Source organism: Limanda limanda, chromosome 2, assembly GCF_963576545.1.
Source record: "Limanda limanda chromosome 2, fLimLim1.1, whole genome shotgun sequence".
In the NCBI taxonomy this organism is placed as follows: Eukaryota; Metazoa; Chordata; class Actinopteri; order Pleuronectiformes; family Pleuronectidae; genus Limanda; species Limanda limanda.
Window position 1 is genome coordinate 23,292,536 of NC_083637.1, and position 23,359 is coordinate 23,315,894.

Below are 23,359 nucleotides of genomic sequence, written 5' to 3' on the forward strand. Positions count from 1 at the left end.
GTTTGTGCTTGTATGTTGTTTGAATAGTTTAAATGACAAACTTACTGTATAGTCACAATGGATCAGTCCATGTGTGTGTTTCTGGTTCCTCACCTGAACTTCCTCACTCAGAGGCTTCCTCTTTTACTTCCAGGTGATGACACTTCCACTAATCACCACTGACAATAGGCTTGAAGAGGAAGCTCCAGGATTTAAAATGACTCAGTCGCATAACTTCCAATTGAACATTTACTTGTGCTGGGGGTTTGGATTATTAAATACCACTCTTATGAAGGTGGTTTCTGAAGGTATTGGCTAAATAAACAAAAATTCTCTCTCTATCCGCAATTCATTACATTCTGTAAAAGGCCTACAGCTTGTATTTATTATATTAAATCTTGGACTTTATTGTAGTTATTATTATCAACTATATATGTTTTACGTAGTCTCTCATTGCTGTCTTATCATCTATGTTCTTTGTTTTTCTTGTAAATAAACTTTCATTTAAAGTTATAAAATAAATCAATGATGGAGGAGTGGATGTAATAATCTCAGAGACACCCCCAGACCTGCGTCTAAAGCTGTTTTACATCAGCATTTTTCTTATCCTCTATGAAGCGTGAAATCCTCTAGTTTTGTTTTGTCACAAATCAATATCAATTCATCAGTTTTGGAAATCCTCCAGGAACCTTTGGACCATAAATAACAACCGTAAATTGGCACATTGTGATTCATATTGATGTTTATATAGGAAACTACTGACTTTATATTGAATAAGACATTCATTTAATTGTGGTGTTTACATGAGTTGTTAATCAAATATTCCATTCATATTTCTGTTTATATTTTTCAGAACAAAGTTGTGTGACAATTGTGACGTCACACTGTATTGCCGAATGTGTTGATGTCACAAAATATTGAAACACAGCAGTACTATGTACTGCTGATTATGTACTGCTGAGTTTTCTATATAATGTGACTAAGGTAGGGAATACATGAAGTAACAAAAATTTATAAAAGTGGAGGTGATGAAACCTGAAAAATGGAGTGAGATATTTTCTTTTAATTTGATAAACTTATTTTTATTTAAAGTGTATTGCTCGGATAATTAACAGTTTCTCCATTCATTATGCGCGTCTGTGTGAATCTAGAGACAGAAGTTAGTCAATTCATCCTTTCAGAAACCTTGTAGATAATCGTTCAATTACAAATGGACAGTTTGGGTAGGAGAAACAAAAATTGAATGTTGTAAACGATAAATGTGGATTGGGTGTTGTGAATGATGAATGGAAAGACATAGCCCAGTTAATTATCAGAGCTATCAACTTTAAATGATTTAATTCACTTGGTAATAAACTAAATTTCTCTCTGCAAACATTTTCACCTTTTTTATCAGTTACTTTTTGTAACTAATCCACACATCTTAATAAAAACATTGCTTATTCTCAGTATGAGATTATTCAGGTTATTATAATGAGAAAACTCTGTTTCATGGCAGTGTCTTATTTAGCCAGGCTGTCCCTGTAAACATCTGTAAAGCTGTGATGGTTTCGTACATCATCATTTAACCAAATAAAATAACTGCAGTTAACTGTCCTACTGAATGTGAATGACATTTTCAGAGATGTTGATATTTATACATCCTGCATGTGAGGTGGTTTGTTATCTTCCATAAACTGAAGTGGAAACTTTTCCATATGCACAAAGGATTGATATTTACAAATCACATACAACAATTGTTCAGTGTCCAAAAAAAGGCATTTAATTCCTACAAGGTCGCCCACAATAGCAAAGTTAAGAAAGATAAAAGCTGACAGTAGTGAAAGGTTTTGGTTGATTGGAATAAGATTTCAATGGCAAAATCAGTTAATGCAACGTGTCTCTGCAGCATTATTCGTTAATATAAATACAAACAAAGTGATAAACATCAAATTTGCCACCAGGTTTCACTATCCAAATAGTGTAAGGCCTTGATGTGTTTTTTCTTTTTTAAATTAAAGACAAGGAACAGGTAAGCAACCTTAACAGGCTGTTAAATATGTACAGAAAAAGGATGGGACGAACAATCACATCCTGCACTGAAAGAATTAAAAGTCTGTACCGTATTGTCGTACCTCAGAATAGCACTAACACCTTAACTATTATATATTATAATTTATGAGTAGTTTAAGACACCAATCATTTTAGCACACAGGTGATCAGCATGTGTGTTGGCCACGTGCACAGTTAATGTTTTGACGAAATACAGTGGACAGTGAGGTCCAAAAGTCTGAGACAATTTTCCCCACTCAAGTGAATGGGACATTGGACCCCACCGTGCACACAACAATACATGCTCTTATTTTCTTTAACAGCACCTGGTTGAATTTGTTACTATTAATAATTCTAAGGGTGTAACACAGAAAACACGAGAGGAAGTCGTACCATCAACAGCCAGTAACATGAACGGCACTTCGCTGACCGACTGGAGACAGACAATGTTAAGACAGTAAAGAGAGGCCAGGCATGTAAAGCACGAGGTAAAACAAGACCAGCTTAATAATTAGTCAGGCTAGTGTCAATAACAACATGTCGAGTTTGGCCCTGCTTTAAATGTAACAGATGGGAGTTATGATACCATTAGTTTTGGCAAACAAGTGCACCCTCAACACCCCCCCCGCCCCCCACCACCACCACCACCCACCCCATCCATCATTCCCACGTTGCATCATCCCGAGAGGAGCTGGTGGATCTACAGAGACGTCGCGTAGAAGTGAAGAAAGCCTTCCACGCTTCTTTCTGTTGGAGACAGAAACAAAAACTACTGAGACGCAGTTCAACAAAGCGAATTCAAAACAACGTTGATTGATAGCATTTAGTTGCTTCAGTTAAGCGGAGCAATTGTTGATATTAGAAACACGTCTAAGTCAAAATGCCAGTTCTTATTGGTACATGTTGTTTGGTGACTTCACATAGTCACCTGAGTGGCTCCACCCATAGAGGTCTAATCCCCATGATGGGTGTGTAGTACAGTGTGTAGCAGGAGCACTGCCATATGGAGCTCTATTAGTAACACATATTCAATGTTTTTAAAAAATAAGCTTTCCAAGAACCTTGTATGTTATAGTTGTGAAGTACAACTATGAATACATTTTTATTACAACAGTTCGACAAGTGGGACTACTATACAGTTATGGACATTAAACAGTAAAACACACACACTATAGACCACTTGCATACTTTACACGTCTTTAGCATATTTAACAGTTTTTTACATTTATTTATATGTATGTATTGTTCTTTGTGATCATGTTTCTCATTTATCTACTTTATATGTTTGTAATGCACCAAACACCAAAGCAAATTGCCTACATGTTGAAAATATTATTCTAACAAGGAAATATTTAAATTGACCTTTTTTCCAGAGAAACATTGTTCTATATGTATTAGTATATTTTACTGCACATTGTTTGTGATTTTGAAACCTTTTAATCTCAATTACATGATGAGTGCAAGATTTATGTCAATTTAGCAACAGAAATATTTTAAAAACAACTAAGTAGCAAAACAACCATCAATGTATTCCTGTCAGTTTGAGCCAAGATAAACTTAAAGTTGTCACCAGCATGTGTTTTATAAAAGTAACAAGTGATGCTTTGTTCTGAGCTCTATTTGAAATGTTTATCTAAGGCATGGAGCCACTTGAGCAAACCACTGAACGGGATTATAATAAGATGGGATAAGACTCATAAGTATATGATAAGAGCAGCAAAGCACCAAAGAGGCTGCAGGCATGATTATGTATTTGTCAAATATCAAAGATATTTCCCTTTGAATTTCTGTTATTGGACCAATTATTTAACTAATTGTTTTAACTAAAGTACAAAGAATACAAATCCTATCAGAGCACAATAAAGACAACTAATAGTCTTTATAAGCAACAGAATAATAGCTGAAAAAATTAGTAAATTATTTGAGTTACAGAAAAGAATCTATAATTATGTAAAAATCTTTTAAGTATAAGTGACAAACATTTGCAAATCGAATATTAAAATAGTTGGAATTTAAGTTTCTTGTGGTTGACTATTCCACTTATGGACGAATCATTCCAGATCAGGTAAACTGAATTATTAGAGCCTTGGGGATCTGAAGCACCGGTCAGATTGATTTCAGTCTAAACTAGGGCTGTAATGATTCTTGATCCAAAACCGCGATCAGGACGTCCTTGTTTTCGGTTTGCGTAACACAAAAATAAAAATATTGTTTATAGGAACGCTGTTGTGATGGAAGCAACAGAGATGCTTCTCTTTCTGTTTACTTTCCTGAGTTGTTGGTTTGCGAAGATCTGCAGTAAAACCCGGAACTGATTATTTTTGTTGAATCTATTTTTCAAGGTTTGATCTGAATCGAACTGAACTGTGTTGGGCTTGTGGGGGAGACTGAAACGGACTGTGTATGTAAACGGATTTAAGTCTGGATGTTCAGATTGTGGGAGATACAGTACACACACCCTCACCTCTTTCCTATTCTTTGGTTATTTTGCTTGTGTGGTTTCATTTAAAGTTAAGTCCAACATGCTCTTTAGTGTTACTGAATCCAAGAAATTCCCCCCCGCACTTTTTCTTACACCCCCTCTCAAAAATATAAAATATAAAGTAGGTATGAACCGGACTGTGACTCAAAGGCCAAGGTCCGAAGCATGGATTCTGCTTAATTTTATAGCCTACTGAATGTAGGGAGGTAATTAACGTCCTCCCTACTGTAATTAATTGTGGAGCTTATCTCCTGAGCTAGTGCCTGAGTGGGGGAGCAAGGCAGGCTTACCTCAGAACAGGGAGCAGGACTTAGGAGGTCTGAAGGGATTATCACTGGAGGGGACCCCGACCAGGAGAGGGTCCTTGGAGGCATTTTGCAGACAGAAGTTTCTCAGCTCAGCAGCAGCCTGGGACACCTGCAGAGCCAGACATATGATGATAGTGATTGTAAGTGTGTGTATACTGGTTTTGTTGTCCCTTTAGGGACCTTTAAGAGATTATTCGATACCATCAGCGGAAATGCCTCAGGCAGTTCTATCTACCGATCCGATACCACGTATCAGAAAGTCCAGGTATCAGAATCAGGAAGAAACAAATAGTATCAGAACATCTTTAGACCTTTTCCAACATAAACAGTGACCTTGTCAGGCCCAGTAGACCGAATGGGGACCAAAACTCAGGCCTGATGAGGCAAAATGGGATTTTTGGGGTCAAGGTCAGGGGTAAGATGTGAATTGTGGTTAGGTTAAGGTTAAAAGTGAATTGGTCAGGGTAAGGGATAAGGTTTTGGTGAGGCTGTCCACAATTAATGGAAGTCAATGCAAAGGCCTACTAAGGATGGCTGCCCAAACCTGTGCGTGTGATTGTTTTTGTCACCTCTTAGGACCAAAAATCTGTAGGCCTACCAATGAGGCAAAACTTTAATGTTTGAATATGAGGTCGGCAGTTACTTTGATTGCATTGGATTTTGCTGCAACGCTGCTCACCCCAAAAACTCCAAAAGGGTTTTGTGGAGTCAAACACTTCTCCCACCCATCCATTGGCATAGTGGTGAGGAGATAATGAGGGAATTTTCATTTTCGGGTTAACTATCCCTTTAGGGCTAGGCGTAAGATGTGACTTGTGGTTAGGTAAATAGTAGGATAAGGCATGAATTGTTCATGGTTAAGGTTAGCTATCAGGTTTTGGGCCGGCTTTCGACAAACAATGGAAGTCAATGGAAAAGTCCCAAAAAAAGATTTTGGTGAGCTCTTAAGGACTTTTCCCGATATAAACACTGACCGGCACCAATAAAGCTCATAGGGGCCGAAAACCCGGTCAAAATAAGGCAAAACTTCATTTCAGGTGTCCGTGGAAAGTGCTAGCAAAGATAGCTGCGCAAACAAGTGCGTGTGTGTGTGTGTGTGTGTGTGTGTGTGTGTGTGTCACATGTACACATGTTCAGTTTGCTAATGTCCCCGCTGACCTGCTGTCAAACCACAGAACCGCTGCTTCTCGCTCACAGACTAACAGGCACTTTGTTTTGTTTTGCATACAATTTGCGTAGGCGCAGGACTGGTTTACGTCCACTGCGTAACTTTTTCTTTCCTTTGACATTGCTGACATTAACAGGTTTAACTGTTACACCACTGTCACCCCCCCCCCCCCACACACACACACACAAACAAACGATGACAGCCGACGAAACGCGGAAGAAAGTCGCTCGCTGGTCGCTGGTGGTTTAATCAACCACAAACCAAAGTGTGTGTGTAACTTTATGAAGCCTAAAGCAGCAGAGAGTCCATGTGAGTCACTTCAGCCACAGTTGGTCTGTGTCTCGCTCCGCAGCGGGGGAACTCGCTCTTCTTCCGTGTTTGTGTGTGAGCTGGGGCTCGTACCTTGATCCTCCGGATACTGGCCTCTAGCCGGAGCTGCTTCACGGTCCTCTGCGCGATTATCAGGTTGTTGCTGGCATTGTTGTTGGACATGGCGACGGCGGCGGCCTTCGCTGCAGAAAAGTTGCGAGTTGTTTTCTGTGAACCAAGCGGAAATGAACCTGGACTGCTCCAAAGGCTGGACCCGAGTGAGAAACGGTGGTCATCCTGCGCCCCGCCCCCTTTGTGCCAGCAAGCCATGCTATTGGGCTCTGGGCCTGTCAATCAAAAAGTGGATCTAAAAGCCGCGCCCCTGCACACATTGGCCATCATCATGTTCTTCATAGAGATCAGAGCAGGAAGCTAAGCTGTGACCTTCAACCAGAGCAGTCAGCAACTTTTTTTATTTTAGCCCACACCAGCTCAGGAGCATGTTAAAGGTTTAGTGTTTACAATTTAGTGACATCTAGTGGAGAAGTTTCATGTTGCAGCTGAATAGCCCTCGTCTCACCCTCCCCTTCCATCGTGAGAGAGAACCTGTGGATGCCTTCAGTTGTCAGTTTGGACGACTGTAAAAACATCACAATGGTTTTTAACTTTTCAATTTCAGCAAATGGAACCCTATCACCTAAATTTTACTCACTAAACCTGTAAATTAAAAGTGTTAAACATGAGGATGAATTCAGGATGAACTCTTCTTTAATTCAGTGTGGTGTTAAACTGCTCTCAGATCTCCTGATCTCAAGAAATCCTCCAGACATTCAAATGTCCAAGTGACAGTTTCTCAGCCCCCCAAGTAAAAAGTCTGTAGAATATCCCAATGAGCGAATGTGAGAAAACAGATCCTCAACAGGATTCACCACGAGCGAGTGGGGGTGTTGATGATGTTTCTAGCTTGCAACAGATGACTAAATTAAAAAAAAACTAAAAACAATTATATCTCAATGAAAAAGCAGTGGCATACACGTAGAAGTGACAACAAAGATGTCAAAAGGGCCAATACCTATGTCGATGTGCTGTACACAACCACACTGGATCCTCCGCAATGAAATGAAAACATTAGGTCCTGCCTCCACCTGCTGCACCGACCCCTCACCTGAACGCTCCAGAGATTTCTGTGATGTTGTGAATGCATCTGAGCGGAGAATCTTCTTCTGCATTGTGCATGAGTATAAGGCAAACTCAGGAAACAGTCGGTACGAAATTCTCCTGTAATCCTCTGGAGGTCATATCTGAGGCACTCATACCACCAGAATAGAACAAAGGAAGGCTGGGGTGAGTGAAACCTCAATATTTGGTTGGGAGATGACCACAACAGGATCACTAATATCAATCACGTAATCTGGATTTACTTTTGTTATGAGCAGAAAAGGTTGTATCTCATTTATTCACACATCACAGGATCAGGCCTTCATCTCTGCTGTACATCTACCAGCAGAGAGTCTTCAGAAGAGCCAGCAGCACAACCAAAGACCCGACTCAGCATCAACTCCTCACACCAGTCTGAAATGCAGGACTTCAAGACTCCAAGACAGATTTTACCCTCAGGCCAGAAAACTGATAAACACCTCCAAACACTGCAGCTGTCTTCCCCTCCCCACATAAAAAAAAGGACAACTCGCTCTACTGACATTGTGTCTTTGCACAACAGACTATATGCACACTTGCTTTTGCACATTCCCTTTAACCACGAGTCGATTTGACGTTGCATTTATTTAAACTATATGTGAAAAGAAACACAGAGAAGAAGAAAAGTACTCTGATGTTGGTTTTTATTTCACACCTCATTACATAGCTAGTACAAATCAGGAAAACCAATGTGTGTTACGATTCAATCATGCAATGTAACATATTTTTTTAATATCGATTAATGAATAAAGAAATTCAAACACAAAATAATATCACACAACCGAAATTAGTTTGTATTACTATAGGTTACCAGCTCACTCAGGTGACTTGTCCCCTGAAGATAAAGAAGAAAGAGTAAAAACATGGTGATTCATTTTGTATTGATCATTGTGTTGACACATCAATCCTGAGAGCACAGTGTTAATCATACTCACAAGTGATTGGTCCAATGGTGAGGGGCTTCAGAGGAGCAGAGCTGGAAGCAGAGCGAGATGTCCTTCTTCTGCAAGACTATGAAAAGGAGGGGGAATAACAGATCCAATCAAAACCAGTGTAAAGCTGCAGCGACTATTGATAGATAATGCTATTGATAATGTGAAACGTGTGACGTACTGGGACACAGCGGGAGCTCCTCTGGTCACACAGGCTGAGGCTGCAGTGGAGGTAAATGTCACTGTTTTCACCGTGGATCAGGAGAAACAGGACGGAGAAACGAGCCTGTCGGGATGAGCCGCTCTCGATCACTGCCACTTGCTGTCGGTCAGTGGGGCACCTGGCAGTGAGGATGGAGCATGTCATGAGGGCCATTATACATCACATTATATGCAGTCCTTTCCCCCCATTTCCATTATAAACCGCAAAGCATAATGATGAAGAGGGACACTTACTTGTTCTGGATGAAAAAGTATTGCGCGGTATCATTGGAGTTTGATGAGTTAGAGGCGTAGCAGTTCTCCAGAACAACTACAAAGCTTGGGTCTCTGACTAATACAGAGACGCCCACATGCAGAGGTGAGCCCACAGGGAGCGTGATCAAACCAGATGGATAAGGCTGAGTGAAGTTGGAGGTGTGGAACAGAGACATGGAGGCTCGAGCTTTGCTACCTAAGCCTGAGAGGCCAACTGCAGACCTGTCAAAAATATAAGCCTTGTTATTATGATGACCTAAAATCCTACACAGGTGACATTGATGTGTCCTGGAGGTATAAAGCCACTGTGGCAAACAGCTGTGCATGCTTAAGCTGACATGATTGGTTAAAAGTTGCATAGACTAGACCAATTTTCACCAGGTTAAAAAGGTAATAAAAAGGTACTTACGGCAGCACTGGTCTGACTGCCACATTCATGCTGACGTCTGTGTCGAGGGGATACGCACAGGAGAAGGGAAGACTCACAGGACGTGAGAAGGACACATTTCCTCGGTAGAGATATAAGCTGTTGGAGTAGATGGCGTGTGTACGGTTGGTCTGAAAGACAGAGAGTGGTTCAATTATTGGTCACTTGAAGCCCTATTACAGTTTGAGTGGTTTTGTCATACAGGCAGAAGATCTGGGTTTAAAATATTGTCTCTGCCAGTTCCTGCTAATCTGAGCTCCCTGCAGAGGAGTACATTTGGGAACCAAAAGCTAAGTCTTAATTATCGTAATAATAAATGAATGGACATAACTTGAAAATGAACAAAGTATTTACCCTCAGTGTGTTTCCACATGCACCTGCCTGAGCGTCCACCTCGTACCAAACTACATCATTATGCATTCTGACCCAGGAGCAGTTGGTAACTGCCAGGTTTCCGGAGAGTGGGTTCAAACCCATGAAAGTTATGGCAGCCATATTTAGCCCTATTTGGATTTCATCAGGTCCACAGATGATCTGAGGAGGCTGGAGTGGAGGGCGTTGGACTACAGAGAAAGTTTTAAAAAGTCAGTAAATAAAAGTGTGGACAAAAGAAGATGGTAAATACCAGATGAGACCAAGAAAAGATCTTCAATTAACATGTCACTGTGTGTAATTAGAAATACTGTATAAAAGCATTTAAGATATAAGAAGTAAACCTACATTCACAAACAACACTTGCATCTTCATTATGTCCACAGTTGTGGACCCCCAACCCTGGATGTCTGCAGTCTGTTATCGATGGTTCCCTTCCTGAACAAATGACGTTATCCAACCAGATGGGTCCACTGCCCTGTCCAAACCGTGCACTTTGTGGTGCTGAACGAGCCCTGCCACAACCCAGCTGTCTGCAAACCACATGAGCATCAACCAGGTCCCAGTGGTCATCACACACCGTCCCCCACTGTCCAAGGAGGAAGATCTCTACTCTGCCAGAGCAGGAGCTGTTTCCTTCATTGGCCAGGCGGACCTGTCCCTCGACTCCCGTACTGTTGTCCACTGGTCGTCCTGGTTGAACTGAAAGAAAAATTAATGTGAACCCACAAGACAACAGCAGCCTGCACCTCAATCAATATTAATGTGGAAAACACATTTTTTATTATCTCTGACCAGGCGGTTATGTGTTGACACCTGTTTATATCTGTTTGTTTGTAAGCAAGATTACACAAAAAAACTACCGATAAGATATTCACAAAACTTGGAGAAAGAATGTGATATGGGTCAGGGAAGAAACACTTGTATTTTCTTGCACATTCAGAACAGGGGTCACATCCAGCAGTTATTTTTTCACTTTCTTTAACTTTGTGAAAGAGGGAATTTTTCAACATTTTGACCATCTTACGCAGGAAACAATTCATTGACCTTGATGAAATCCAATCTGGCACATTAAGGGAACTGATGTCTATGAATGGGTGAAATTTGATTCAGCTCAAATTAATTTGGGAAACTGGGGGTCGAGGGCGTTGGACTACAGAAAAAGCTTTAAAAAGTCAGTAAATTAAAGTGTGGACAAAAGAAGATGAGATGGTAAATACCAGATGAGACCAAGACAAGAACTTCAATTAACATGTCACTTTGTGTAATGAGCAATATTGTATGAAAGCATTTAAGATATAAGAAGTAAACCTACATTCACACACAACACTTGCATCTTCATTATGTCCACAGTTGTGGACCCCCAACCCTGGATGTCTGCAGTCTGTTATCGATGGTTCCCTTCCTGAACAAATGACGTTATCCAACCAGATGGGCCCACTGCCCTGTCCAAACCGTGCACTTTGTGGTGCTGAACGAGCCCTGCCACAACCCAGCTGTCTGCAAACCACATGAGCATCAACCAGGTCCCAGTGGTCATCACACACCGTCCCCCACTGTCCAAGGAGGAAGATCTCTACTCTGCCAGAGCAGGAGCTGTTTCCTTCATTGGCCAGGCGGACCTGTCCCTCGACTCCTGTGCTGTTGTCCACTGGTCGTCCTGGTTGAACTGAAAGAAAAATTAATGTGAACCCACAAGACAACAGCAGGTTGCACCTCCATCAATGTTAATGTGGAAAACATCTTTTTTGTAATCTCTGACCAGGAGGTTAAGTATTCACACCTGTTTATATTTATTTGTTTTTAAGCAAGATTAAGCAAAGAAACTACTGATCAGATTTTCACATAACTTGGTGGAAGAATGTGATATGGGTCAGGGAAGAAACACTTGTATTTAAGAGCAGATTCAGAACAGGGGTCATATCCAGCAGTTGTTTTTTTCACTTTCTTTAACTTTGTGAAAGAGGGAGTTTTTCAACCTTTTTACCATTTACCCAGGAAACATCCATTGACCTTGATGAAATCCAATCTGGCACATTAAGGGAACTGATATCTATGAATGTGTGAAATTTGATTCAGCTCAAATTAATTTGGGAGACTGGGGGTCGAGGGCGTTGGACTACAGAAAAAGCTTTAAAAAGTCAGTAAATTAAAGTGTGGACAAAAGAAGATGAGATGGTAAATACCAGATGAGACCAAGACAAGAACTTCAATTAACATGTCACTTTGTGTAATGAGCAATATTGTATGAAAACATTTAAGATATAAGAAGTGAACTTACATTCACACACAACACTTGCATCTTCATTATGTACACAGTTGTGGACCCCCAACCCTGGATGTCTGCAGTCTGTTATCGATGGTTCCCTTCCTGAACAAATGACGTTATCCAACCAGATGGGCCCACTGCCCTGTCCAAACCGTGCATGTTGTGGTGCTGAACGAGCCCTGCCACAACCCAGCTGTCTGCACACCACATGAGCATCAACCAGGTCCCAGTGGTCATCACACACCGTCCCCCACTGTCCAAGGAGGAAGATCTCTACTCTGCCAGAGCAGGAGCTGTTTCCTTCATTGGCCAGGCGGACTTGTCCCTCGACTCCCGTAGTGTTGTCCACTGGTCGTCCTGGTTGAACTGAAAGAAAAATGTATGTGAACCCACAAGACAACAGCAGCCTGCACCTCAATCAATATTAATGTGCAAAACACATTTTTTATTATCTCTGACCAGGCGGTTATGTGTTGACACCTGTTTATATCTGTTTGTTTGTAAGCAAGATTACACAAAAAAACTACCAATAAGATATTCACAAAACTTGGTGGAAGAATGTGATATGGGTCAGGGAAGAAACACTTGTATTTCGTTGCAGATTCAGAACAGGGGTCACATCCAGCAGTTATTTTTTTCACTTTCTTTAACTTTGTGAAAGAGGGAGTTTTTCAACCTTTTTACCATTTACCCAGGAAACAATCCATTGACCTTGATGAAATCCAATCTGGCACATTAAGGGAACTGATATCTATGAATGTGTGAAATCTGATTCAGCTCAAATTAATTTGGGAGACTGGGGGTCGAGGGCGTTGGACTACAGAAAAAGCTATAAAAAGTCAGTAAATTAAAGTGTGGACAAAAGAAGATGAGATGGTAAATACCAGATGAGACCAAGACCAGAACTTCAATTAACATGTCACTCTGTGTAATGAGCAATATTATATGAAAGCATTTAAGATATAAGAAGTAAACCTACATTCACAGACAACACTTGCATCTTCATTATGTCCACAGTTGTGTACCCCCAACCCTGGATGTCTGCAGTCTGTTATCGATGGTTCCCTTCCTGAACAAATGACGTTATCCAACCAGATGGGTCCACTGCCCTGTCCAAACCGTGCACTTTGTGGTGCTGAACGAGCCCTGCCACAACCCAGCTGTCTGCAAACCACATGAGCATCAACCAGGTCCCAGTGGTCATCACACACCGTCCCCCACTGTCCACGGAGGAAGATCTCTACTCTGCCAGAGCAGGAGCTGTTTCCTTCATTGGCCAGGCGGACCTGTCCCTCGACTCCCGTACTGTTGTCCACTGGTCGTCCTTGTTGAACTGAAAGAAAAATTAATGTGAACCCACAAGACAACAGCAGCCTGCACCTCAATAAATATTAATGTGTAAAACATCTTTTTTGTAATCTCTGACCAGGAGGTTACGTATTCACACCTGTTTATATTTATTTGTTTTTAAGCAAGATTACGCAAAGAAACTACCGATCAGATTTTCAAATAACTTGGTGGAAGAATATGATATGGGTCAGGGAAGAAACACTTGTATTTTGTTGCAGATCAGAACAGGGGTTACATCGAGCATTTTTTTTCACTTTCTTTAACTTTGTGAAAGAGGGAGTTTTTCAACATTTTGACCATTTTACGCAGGAAACAATTAATTGACCTTGATGAATTCCAATCTGGCACATTAAGGGAACTGATATCTATGAATGTGTGAAATTTGATTCAGCTCAAATTAATTTGGGAGACTGGGGGTCGAGGGCGTTGGACTACAGAAAATAGCTTTAAAAAGTCATTAAATTAAAGTGTGGACAAAAGAAGATGAGAAGCTGAATACCAGATGAGACCAAGACCAGAACTTCAATTAACATGTCACTTTGTGTAATGAGCAATATTATATGAAAGCATTTAAGATATAAGAAGTAAACCTACATTCACAGACAACACTTGCATCTTCATTATGTCCACAGTTGTGGACCCCCAACCCTGGATGTCTGCAGTCTGTTATCGATGGTTCCCTTCCTGAACAAATGACGTTATCCAACCAGATGGGTCCACTGCCCTGTCCAAACCGTGCACTTTGTGGTGCTGAACGAGCCCTGCCACAACCCAGCTGTCTGCAAACCACATGAGCATCAACCAGGTCCCAGTGGTCATCACACACCGTCCCCCACTGTCCAAGGAGGAAGATCTCTACTCTGCCAGAGCAGGAGCTGTTTCCTTCATTGGCCAGGCGGACCTGTCCCTCGACTCCCGTACTGTTGTCCACTGGTCGTCCTGGTTGAACTGAAAGAAAAATTAATGTGAACCCACAAGACAACAGCAGCCTGCACCTCAATCAATATTAATGTGGAAAACACATTTTTTATTATCTCTGACCAGGCGGTTATGTGTTGACACCTGTTTATATCTGTTTGTTTGTAAGCAAGATTACACAAAAAAACTACCGATAAGATATTCACAAAACTTGGAGAAAGAATGTGATATGGGTCAGGGAAGAAACACTTGTATTTTCTTGCACATTCAGAACAGGGGTCACATCCAGCAGTTATTTTTTCACTTTCTTTAACTTTGTGAAAGAGGGAATTTTTCAACATTTTGACCATCTTACGCAGGAAACAATTCATTGACCTTGATGAAATCCAATCTGGCACATTAAGGGAACTGATGTCTATGAATGGGTGAAATTTGATTCAGCTCAAATTAATTTGGGAAACTGGGGGTCGAGGGCGTTGGACTACAGAAAAAGCTTTAAAAAGTCAGTAAATTAAAGTGTGGACAAAAGAAGATGAGATGGTAAATACCAGATGAGACCAAGACAAGAACTTCAATTAACATGTCACTTTGTGTAATGAGCAATATTGTATGAAAGCATTTAAGATATAAGAAGTAAACCTACATTCACACACAACACTTGCATCTTCATTATGTCCACAGTTGTGGACCCCCAACCCTGGATGTCTGCAGTCTGTTATCGATGGTTCCCTTCCTGAACAAATGACGTTATCCAACCAGATGGGCCCACTGCCCTGTCCAAACCGTGCACTTTGTGGTGCTGAACGAGCCCTGCCACAACCCAGCTGTCTGCAAACCACATGAGCATCAACCAGGTCCCAGTGGTCATCACACACCGTCCCCCACTGTCCAAGGAGGAAGATCTCTACTCTGCCAGAGCAGGAGCTGTTTCCTTCATTGGCCAGGCGGACCTGTCCCTCGACTCCTGTGCTGTTGTCCACTGGTCGTCCTGGTTGAACTGAAAGAAAAATTAATGTGAACCCACAAGACAACAGCAGCCTGCACCTCAATCAATATTAATGTGGAAAACACATTTTTTATTATCTCTGACCAGGCGGTTATGTGTTGACACCTGTTTATATCTGTTTGTTTGTAAGCAAGATTACACAAAAAAACTACCGATAAGATATTCACAAAACTTGGAGAAAGAATGTGATATGGGTCAGGGAAGAAACACTTGTATTTTCTTGCACATTCAGAACAGGGGTCACATCCAGCAGTTATTTTTTCACTTTCTTTAACTTTGTGAAAGAGGGAATTTTTCAACATTTTGACCATCTTACGCAGGAAACAATTCATTGACCTTGATGAAATCCAATCTGGCACATTAAGGGAACTGATGTCTATGAATGGGTGAAATTTGATTCAGCTCAAATTAATTTGGGAAACTGGGGGTCGAGGGCGTTGGACTACAGAAAAAGCTTTAAAAAGTCAGTAAATTAAAGTGTGGACAAAAGAAGATGAGATGGTAAATACCAGATGAGACCAAGACAAGAACTTCAATTAACATGTCACTTTGTGTAATGAGCAATATTGTATGAAAGCATTTAAGATATAAGAAGTAAACCTACATTCACACACAACACTTGCATCTTCATTATGTCCACAGTTGTGGACCCCCAACCCTGGATGTCTGCAGTCTGTTATCGATGGTTCCCTTCCTGAACAAATGACGTTATCCAACCAGATGGGCCCACTGCCCTGTCCAAACCGTGCACTTTGTGGTGCTGAACGAGCCCTGCCACAACCCAGCTGTCTGCAAACCACATGAGCATCAACCAGGTCCCAGTGGTCATCACACACCGTCCCCCACTGTCCAAGGAGGAAGATCTCTACTCTGCCAGAGCAGGAGCTGTTTCCTTCATTGGCCAGGCGGACCTGTCCCTCGACTCCTGTGCTGTTGTCCACTGGTCGTCCTGGTTGAACTGAAAGAAAAATTAATGTGAACCCACAAGACAACAGCAGGTTGCACCTCCATCAATGTTAATGTGGAAAACATCTTTTTTGTAATCTCTGACCAGGAGGTTAAGTATTCACACCTGTTTATATTTATTTGTTTTTAAGCAAGATTAAGCAAAGAAACTACTGATCAGATTTTCACATAACTTGGTGGAAGAATGTGATATGGGTCAGGGAAGAAACACTTGTATTTAAGAGCAGATTCAGAACAGGGGTCATATCCAGCAGTTGTTTTTTTCACTTTCTTTAACTTTGTGAAAGAGGGAGTTTTTCAACCTTTTTACCATTTACCCAGGAAACATCCATTGACCTTGATGAAATCCAATCTGGCACATTAAGGGAACTGATATCTATGAGTGTGTGAAATTTGATTCAGCTCAAATTAATTTGGGAAACTGGGGGTCGAGGGCGTTGGACTACAGAAAAAGCTTTAAAAAGTCAGTAAATTAAAGTGTGGACAAAAGAAGATGAGATGGTAAATACCAGATGAGACCAAGACAAGAACTTCAATTAACATGTCACTTTGTGTAATGAGCAATATTGTATGAAAGCATTTAAGATATAAGAAGTAAACCTACATTCACACACAACACTTGCATCTTCATTATGTCCACAGTTGTGGACCCCCAACCCTGGATGTCTGCAGTCTGTTATCGATGGTTCCCTTCCTGAACAAATGACGTTATCCAACCAGATGGGTCCACTGCCCTGTCCAAACCGTGCATGTTGTGGTGCTGAACGAGCCCTGCCACAACCCAGCTGTCTGCAAACCACATGAGCATCAACCAGGTCCCAGTGGTCATCACACACCGTCCCCCACTGTCCAAGGAGGAAGATCTCTACTCTGCCAGAGCAGGAGCTGTTTCCTTCATTGGCCAGGCGGACCTGTCCCTCGACTCCCGTACTGTTGTCCACTGGTCGTCCTGGTTGAACTGAAAGAAAAATGAATGTGAACCCACAAGACAACAGCAGCCTGCACCTCCATCAATGTTAATGTGGAAAACACATTTTTTGTAATCTCTGACCAGGAGATTATGTGTTCGCACCTGTTTATATGTTTGCTTGTAAGCAAGATTACGCAAATAAGCTACGGATCAGATTTCCACAAAACTGGGAGAAAGAATGTGATATGGGTCAGGGAAGAAACACTTTTATTTTGTTGCAGATTCAGAACAGGGGTCACATCCAGCAGTTTTTTTTTTTCACTTTCTTAACTTTGCAAAATAGGGAGTTTTTCAACATTTTGACTATTTACCCAGGAAACAATTCATTGAATTCATTGGAAATGTGTTCAGTGTACAGGACATTTAACACATTTCCTTGTTCAACAGCCAACAGGCAGAACATAGATGTGCTGTTTTTTTAAATTTTTTGTCATAAAATAAAAAATAGGCCGTGCCACACAGATTATCAATACAATTTGTAAGGGCATCGTTTAAACTGAATGTGGTAGGTATTCATCACACCCTGCAACAGTAATAGGGCTATAGGGAATACGCTATTAGTGCTCTCTTTTTATGTGATACATTTTTAATAAGTCCTAAGCTTCTATTCCTTAACTCTGTGGACTTGGACAGTAAGACTCTGTCTTTTCTCATGAATGTCCCCCCCCCCCTGCTAATAGGGTCTTTATTTGGTAGTTTTCCCTCACTAACTCTGAATATACAATGTCCAGATACATCAGAACCAGAAGCACAGACGGAGCTGCGAGGCTGATTTAAAGTTATTTAAGGACAGATTAAAAACTTAAAGAAAGTGTAAAATAAACAAAGTCATACTTGTTAGCTGTGGTCTGTGAACACATTCTGCTTATTTTAATTATTCACCAAAATTTACTGTGTAATCAGGTGAGATGAAATTTAACTCGAGATGACAGAGAGTCAGATTGACTTACCTGAATTGTTCCCTGTAAAAAACTGCAAAATTAGGAGCAAGAGCAAACCCCCAGGCATCTCCATCATGGACCACATCCACGACATGAACTTGCTGATCATCATATGTTCACATTATGATCATGACTCTCCTTTGTGTTTGTACTCACCTTGGAGAGCGTGAGTGGAAATCCAGCAGATGGTGAAAAACCAGTTCTTGAAATTTGCCTAGTGAGCGAGAGCATGATCATTTATAGGCCCGTCTTTGTGTGCAGAGGACAACAGGAAGAGATAATTTGTGAAGCAAATAAGCAGGTCATTGATAACGCTGGTTTGATATGACATCAAAATTTTTTCTAGTCAATCGAAATAGGACAAAATGGTGACATTCAAACATGACGGACACACAGGCAAAAGCCCTTAGTCAATCATTCCCAGGTGAACATACAGTACTGGAGACCTTTTGGTTTTGACAGGTTTGCACATTCCATTGTATTAACCTCCTTGTGTCATCAACTGGGACAGACTGTTGTAGTGGATGAACATATTCATTAAAGGTCCAAGGTCCTACATCATTTAACAGCATCTCACTGTTTTCATGTTCAGGCTTTTACAGTCAGTTAGACGGAACAAATACCATTTGCGTCAGTTTCTGGAAATTGTTAGGTCGACGTATATTTCAACCAGAATGGTGATCATTAGAGCACATACTTCCGCCAAGGCCAAACAGTCCCGGTGAAATCAGTCGAGCTGAAACAAGTTACGCACACTCATAGATATCAGTTCTCTTACTATGTCTGATCAGGTATTATTGTTATTTTATTCCCTGGAAAAACGTCACTGATTTCTCAGAGAATAATTTTGATTGGAAAAATGACTGTGTTGGTTGACATTGTGTGGTTGAAACCTATTTTGTTAAGTTTTTGCAGACCTGTTTAAAGACTTTTATGACCTGTCTAAATACTTAATGACCTGAAATGTTTATGAGCTGTGAATGACCTGAAAACTTTAAAACCTTTTTATCACTTAAATATTCTCCAAATAACTGAATTTATGTCTGCTCGATCTCTAAAGGAAACATGTAAATAATTTATTCCTGTCTTTGAATTCCTGTTTCAAACTGCGCCCACAGAACCAGTCTGAACTGGCTCAGACAAACAGCCTTAGTTATCCTATATCAGATCCTTGCATTTGACTGTTCTCACCTGTAATCTTGAAAAGATCAGTTGCACGTCTCTTTGTTTGAACTGTCTCAGCACGTCCCTGAGCTTGCTGACCACCGTGTAATCTATGATGCTGACGTGATGGCAGTCCAGGACCACTCAGCGCGGAGAAGACGCTGAGGGAGATGATAAGGAGAGAGAGAAGAGAGGGTAAATGACAGGAATGAGAGGAAGTGAAGTGTCTGATACACAAAACCTCACCTTTCAGAGCGTGGGTGTGTATAATGTGGCTGAGATACTCTGTGGCTGGAAAACTTAGTCCACTGCTCAACTCCATCACTAGTGCACCGTGATCAGACACCTGCACGCAATAAACACACACTGTTATCACAAACATGGGTATACATGGACTTTATTACAGCCTGTAGAGGCTGTGGTTAATGGAGAAATTGTTTGGGGAGGGGAGAGTAACTCTGACACTTCTGCGACTGATGTAACTGATGATTCAAATTTCCCTAAGTCTTGAATCGTCTTTTAGACAGATAGTCATATTTCTCTGAAATATCTTTGAGTGACCGTAAAGTAAAGAAGAGGATAAGGGTTAAAACATGATATCAAAATGATATAATATGTACTTTTATACAGCAATACCAATTTAAGAAAAGCATCAGTCATTATGTGTTTGGCAGTGTTGATATTGTAGCCACATACAAATCAATTTAAAATCAAATTGCATTCATTAAATAACAGTAGCAGAGTAACAGTAGCTGAGTACGCGGTCTTTCATGTTTGGCCCAGGATTCGGCCAATGGGTTCAAAGGCAGATCCAGAGCTTCAGGAGCCAAAGATCATTTTGTCAACTGTAATTACATCCAGTGAAGAGGTCTTATTAGCAAATGACTCTCTCTTGTGCCTTTTGAGACAATAGCTCCAAAGTTGTGGAACACCCGACGTACATCAAGGTTTGCTGATGCTGTGGAATCATTTAAAAACCACAAAAAGGCTTTAAAAGGTGTAACTTTTTTTTCTGGGCCCTGCAAAGCACTTAATAACTCTTGTTGGTGAAAAGTGCTTTGTTACTTACTTTTCAGAAAACAGTGAGCAAGTTAGTGAGCTGCCTTTGAAAGGATTCATGTGTAGAAGCGTCATGCACTCACTCACACATGTTCCTGTAAAGATTATTACTGCACCTTTATCTGGGGTCTGGCCGTGTTGTACAGCAGCAGGACTCCAGATACAGCCACACCTGCCTGTGCATAATTTGCAAAAAAAAGGAGAAGTTAATCAACCGAGCAGGCAAACGACAAAGGGATCCTCTGTCAAAGGCTGAAACATGAACAGCAAGTAAACAAACACACACACACACACACACACACACACACACACACACACACACACACACACACACACACTGTGGTAGAGTGACTGAAATGTACAATTATATGTGAGAGATATGTCAACAAACTCATTGAGCTATCCTTTTTGTTTCGTAAAGGCCAATTGCAGAAAGCTGCCGAGTTGAAGGAAGATCAAAGTATTCTGATACATATAAAAGACAAAGACTGTGTGGCTCTGGAGGTGCAGTACCACAAAGGCTGTTACAATCAGTAAACCAGGTTTTTGACGAGGCCTGAAAAACCAGAGAAAGAACAGTAAGTTATTTATTATATTGTATTTCAAGGAGCTACTAACTTAACATTATATAAGTAAACATTCAATCTGCATTCTGTTGTATGTGCACATAATCACAACACTTATTCATTTCTTTACTTCTCATTAATATGTGTTTTAGGAATGAGCCCATGTTTGATGTCAGCTATAAGATATTCTGTGAGAGGATCATTCGCCAAAGGCTGCTTGTCAACCAAGAGGTGCTGAGAATGGGCCAGCTGAGGAAGGCCTTCATTGAACTGGTGAAACCAAATGAAGATCTTGATGCTTCAAACTACAGGTAACTGCAATGCATTTTTCTCTCAAGTCTTATTATTTGTCATGTGCAAAGCCAGCTTTACAAAAAATGTGTGTGACAGACCTGTTTGGAGAAACATGTCTGTTTGCACAGACATGTACCAGTTGGCAACAAGGAGAACAGCTGATATGTAGTGTGTGTGTGTGGTGTGGTTTGTGATGTTTTGTGCCTTTCTTGGGCATCTTTGGTGTTAAATGTGATGTATGGCAGATAGGTTCTGTAACCTATCTGCCATACATCACAGTAATGTCCTGTAATGTCTTGTACCACCTCCACCACACTCTGCTTTTGATGGTACTCCTGTGACTCTTAATTGTCACTGTTTTGTTGTGTTGCAGACAGGATATGTTGAAGAAGAGGTTGACTCGTGATTTCCCACAGCTGGTGTTTCACATCCCCACCAAGCGCATCTTCTGCGAGCTGGTTTTTGCAGAGACTCTGTCAACAGATACACTCGTGGACATGCTACCTTCTCCATCAGGTGGGGAAACCACACTGTCAAGTGAGTTGAGCCAGACAGACAGCGAGACTGAAAAAGGGACAACAAAGTGCCAAACAACACAAGAGGACACAAGGACACTATATACAGCAGCGTTGTTCTTAAAAAGACATCTTAGTGACACTCCTGGCATGTCATGCCCATGGCCTCCAACTTCAGAAAATTTGAATGTCACTGAAGCACAAACTGTTGTTCCCCTTGCACTATACAATCTACTTAGCTGGATTATAGGCGCCACTGAGGAGCCAACACTGGATCATTATGTCAACATTGCTGATGACTTGCATTTGAAAGTGTTGTCTGTTTGTCAAGACGTTGTGTAACTTGCTTCAAAGGGCCGTAAGCAGACACCTAAGTCCTTGACTTTAGGTTTGGGACATTGTGCATCATGGGACACAGTTCTGAGTCTAGACAGTAGCCTTGCCCAACTGACACTAGTAGAAGGCGGAGACAAAATACCAAAGGGATTCGCAAAGAGGGCACCCACAACACTTGTGTTGGATATCATTGACTTTGGGGAGGAGACTCTATCAGGTCGTGGAACTACTCACCATACAAATGGAATTATGCTCCAGAGTTTGGCCATCGAGCCTATGTCCACAGCAATCAGACAGCCACTAAGGAAGGGAGTTTCCTCATTCAAAGCCCCCCCCATGCCTATAGAACCGTACCATCAGTCCAAAAGGCAAGGTCCACAGAAGTTGTGTCAACCAGTGCAGGCAGCGACATGCAGAATGGACACCCACTTTGCTTCACAAGCTGAATTGGCATATGTTTTTTTGAAGTCCACATATACCGATAGATGTGCAATCCCAAGCTGGACAGGATTCCATACACTGCTTCAAAGTGAAAATACTCTGCAGAAGTCAGCATTGTATTATCTTCCAGTAATTGAGGCCTCACCAACAGAGATGTCAACAGTGAACAATATTCTGAAGCGAAGTGTACAGATTGCTGACCAGCTAGAACTGGATCATATAGTTTTAGTGTTTGACCAGGCTATATATGCCAAGGCACAGAAAATACGCTGGAAGAATGATGGCTTTACACAATGTTTAGTGATTAGATTAGGCGAATTCCATACATGCATGTCCTACCTGAGTATTTTAGGCAAAAGGTTTGGTGATGCAGGACTGCAAGACATCCTCATTGAATCAGAAGTTGTTGCCCCAGGATCCCTCAAGGGGGTCATAAATGGTCATCACTACAATCGCAGCATGAGGGCTCATAAACTTCTCTATGAGAGTCTGCAGCGCATCAGGTTTATCAGCTTCTTGGACTCCTTGCCACCACAAGAGAGAGCTGTGTGCATGGATGTCATCACTGACATGAAATGTGTCTTTCCAGACAGATTGGTGGATGTTTTGAGTGCAGATCAGAGGTTTGATAGTATGTGTTCCAAATATGCTGACTTTGTGCAGAGGAAAAGTAAAGAGAATGCAACATTTGCTTTCTGGAGCTCATACATTGACATGATGCAGCTACTCCTCCTGTTTGTGAGAGCAACGCATGAGTCAAACTGGCAACTTCACCTGTCAACAGTCCGATTAATGATGCCATGGTTTTTTGCCTACGATAGAGTAAACTATGCTCGATATTTACCTGCGTACTGGCTGGAAATGGTGAATTTGCCCATCACA

General features: G+C 41.2%; 2 protein-coding genes across 2 annotated transcripts; both read right to left on the reverse strand.

Annotated features, from left to right (window-relative positions):
* Positions 1-4,782: 4,782 nt before the first annotated feature.
* Positions 4,783-6,561, reverse strand: si:ch211-286b5.5 (uncharacterized protein LOC100003596 homolog). Its single transcript, XM_061092142.1, has 2 exons — positions 6,371-6,561; positions 4,783-4,909 (listed from the first exon to the last, which is right to left on the reverse strand). The coding sequence occupies exons 1-2, from the start codon at positions 6,458-6,460 to the stop codon at positions 4,784-4,786; spliced, it is 216 nt and encodes a 71-aa protein (XP_060948125.1). The 5' UTR covers positions 6,461-6,561; the 3' UTR covers position 4,783.
* A 1,728-nt stretch (positions 6,562-8,289) lies between these two features.
* On the reverse strand, positions 8,290-18,211 carry LOC133018914 (deleted in malignant brain tumors 1 protein). Its single transcript, XM_061085244.1, has 14 exons — positions 18,112-18,211; positions 16,973-17,149; positions 15,826-16,183; positions 14,869-15,188; positions 13,896-14,213; positions 12,937-13,284; positions 11,966-12,281; positions 11,034-11,320; positions 10,134-10,384; positions 9,293-9,441; positions 8,863-9,105; positions 8,588-8,747; positions 8,410-8,485; positions 8,290-8,309 (listed from the first exon to the last, which is right to left on the reverse strand). Exons 1-14 carry the CDS (start codon positions 18,209-18,211, stop codon positions 8,290-8,292), a joined length of 3,123 nt encoding a protein of 1,040 aa, XP_060941227.1.
* Positions 18,212-23,359: the final 5,148 nt, after the last annotated feature.

What these genes read in the sequence shown, in the direction of transcription:
- si:ch211-286b5.5 (XM_061092142.1), bottom strand. Translation starts at nt 6,460, where the DNA reads ATGTCCAACAACAATGCCAGCAACAACCTGATAATCGCGCAGAGGACC. An exon ending in CCAGTATCCGGAGGATCAAG is followed by an intron (nt 4,910 to 6,370) that starts GTACGAGCCCCA and finishes CTGGCTCTGCAG; the next exon opens with GTGTCCCAGGCTGCTGCTGA.
- LOC133018914 (XM_061085244.1), bottom strand. Translation starts at nt 18,211, where the DNA reads ATGATCAGCAAGTTCATGTCGTGGATGTGGTCCATGATGGAGATGCCT. An exon ending in GATGCAAGTGTTGTGTGTGA is followed by an intron (nt 11,321 to 11,965) that starts ATGTAAGTTCAC and finishes GGACAACAGCAC; the next exon opens with AGGAGTCGAGGGACAGGTCC. An exon ending in GCAGTCAGACCAGTGCTGCC is followed by an intron (nt 9,106 to 9,292) that starts GTAAGTACCTTT and finishes TATTTTTGACAG; the next exon opens with GTCTGCAGTTGGCCTCTCAG.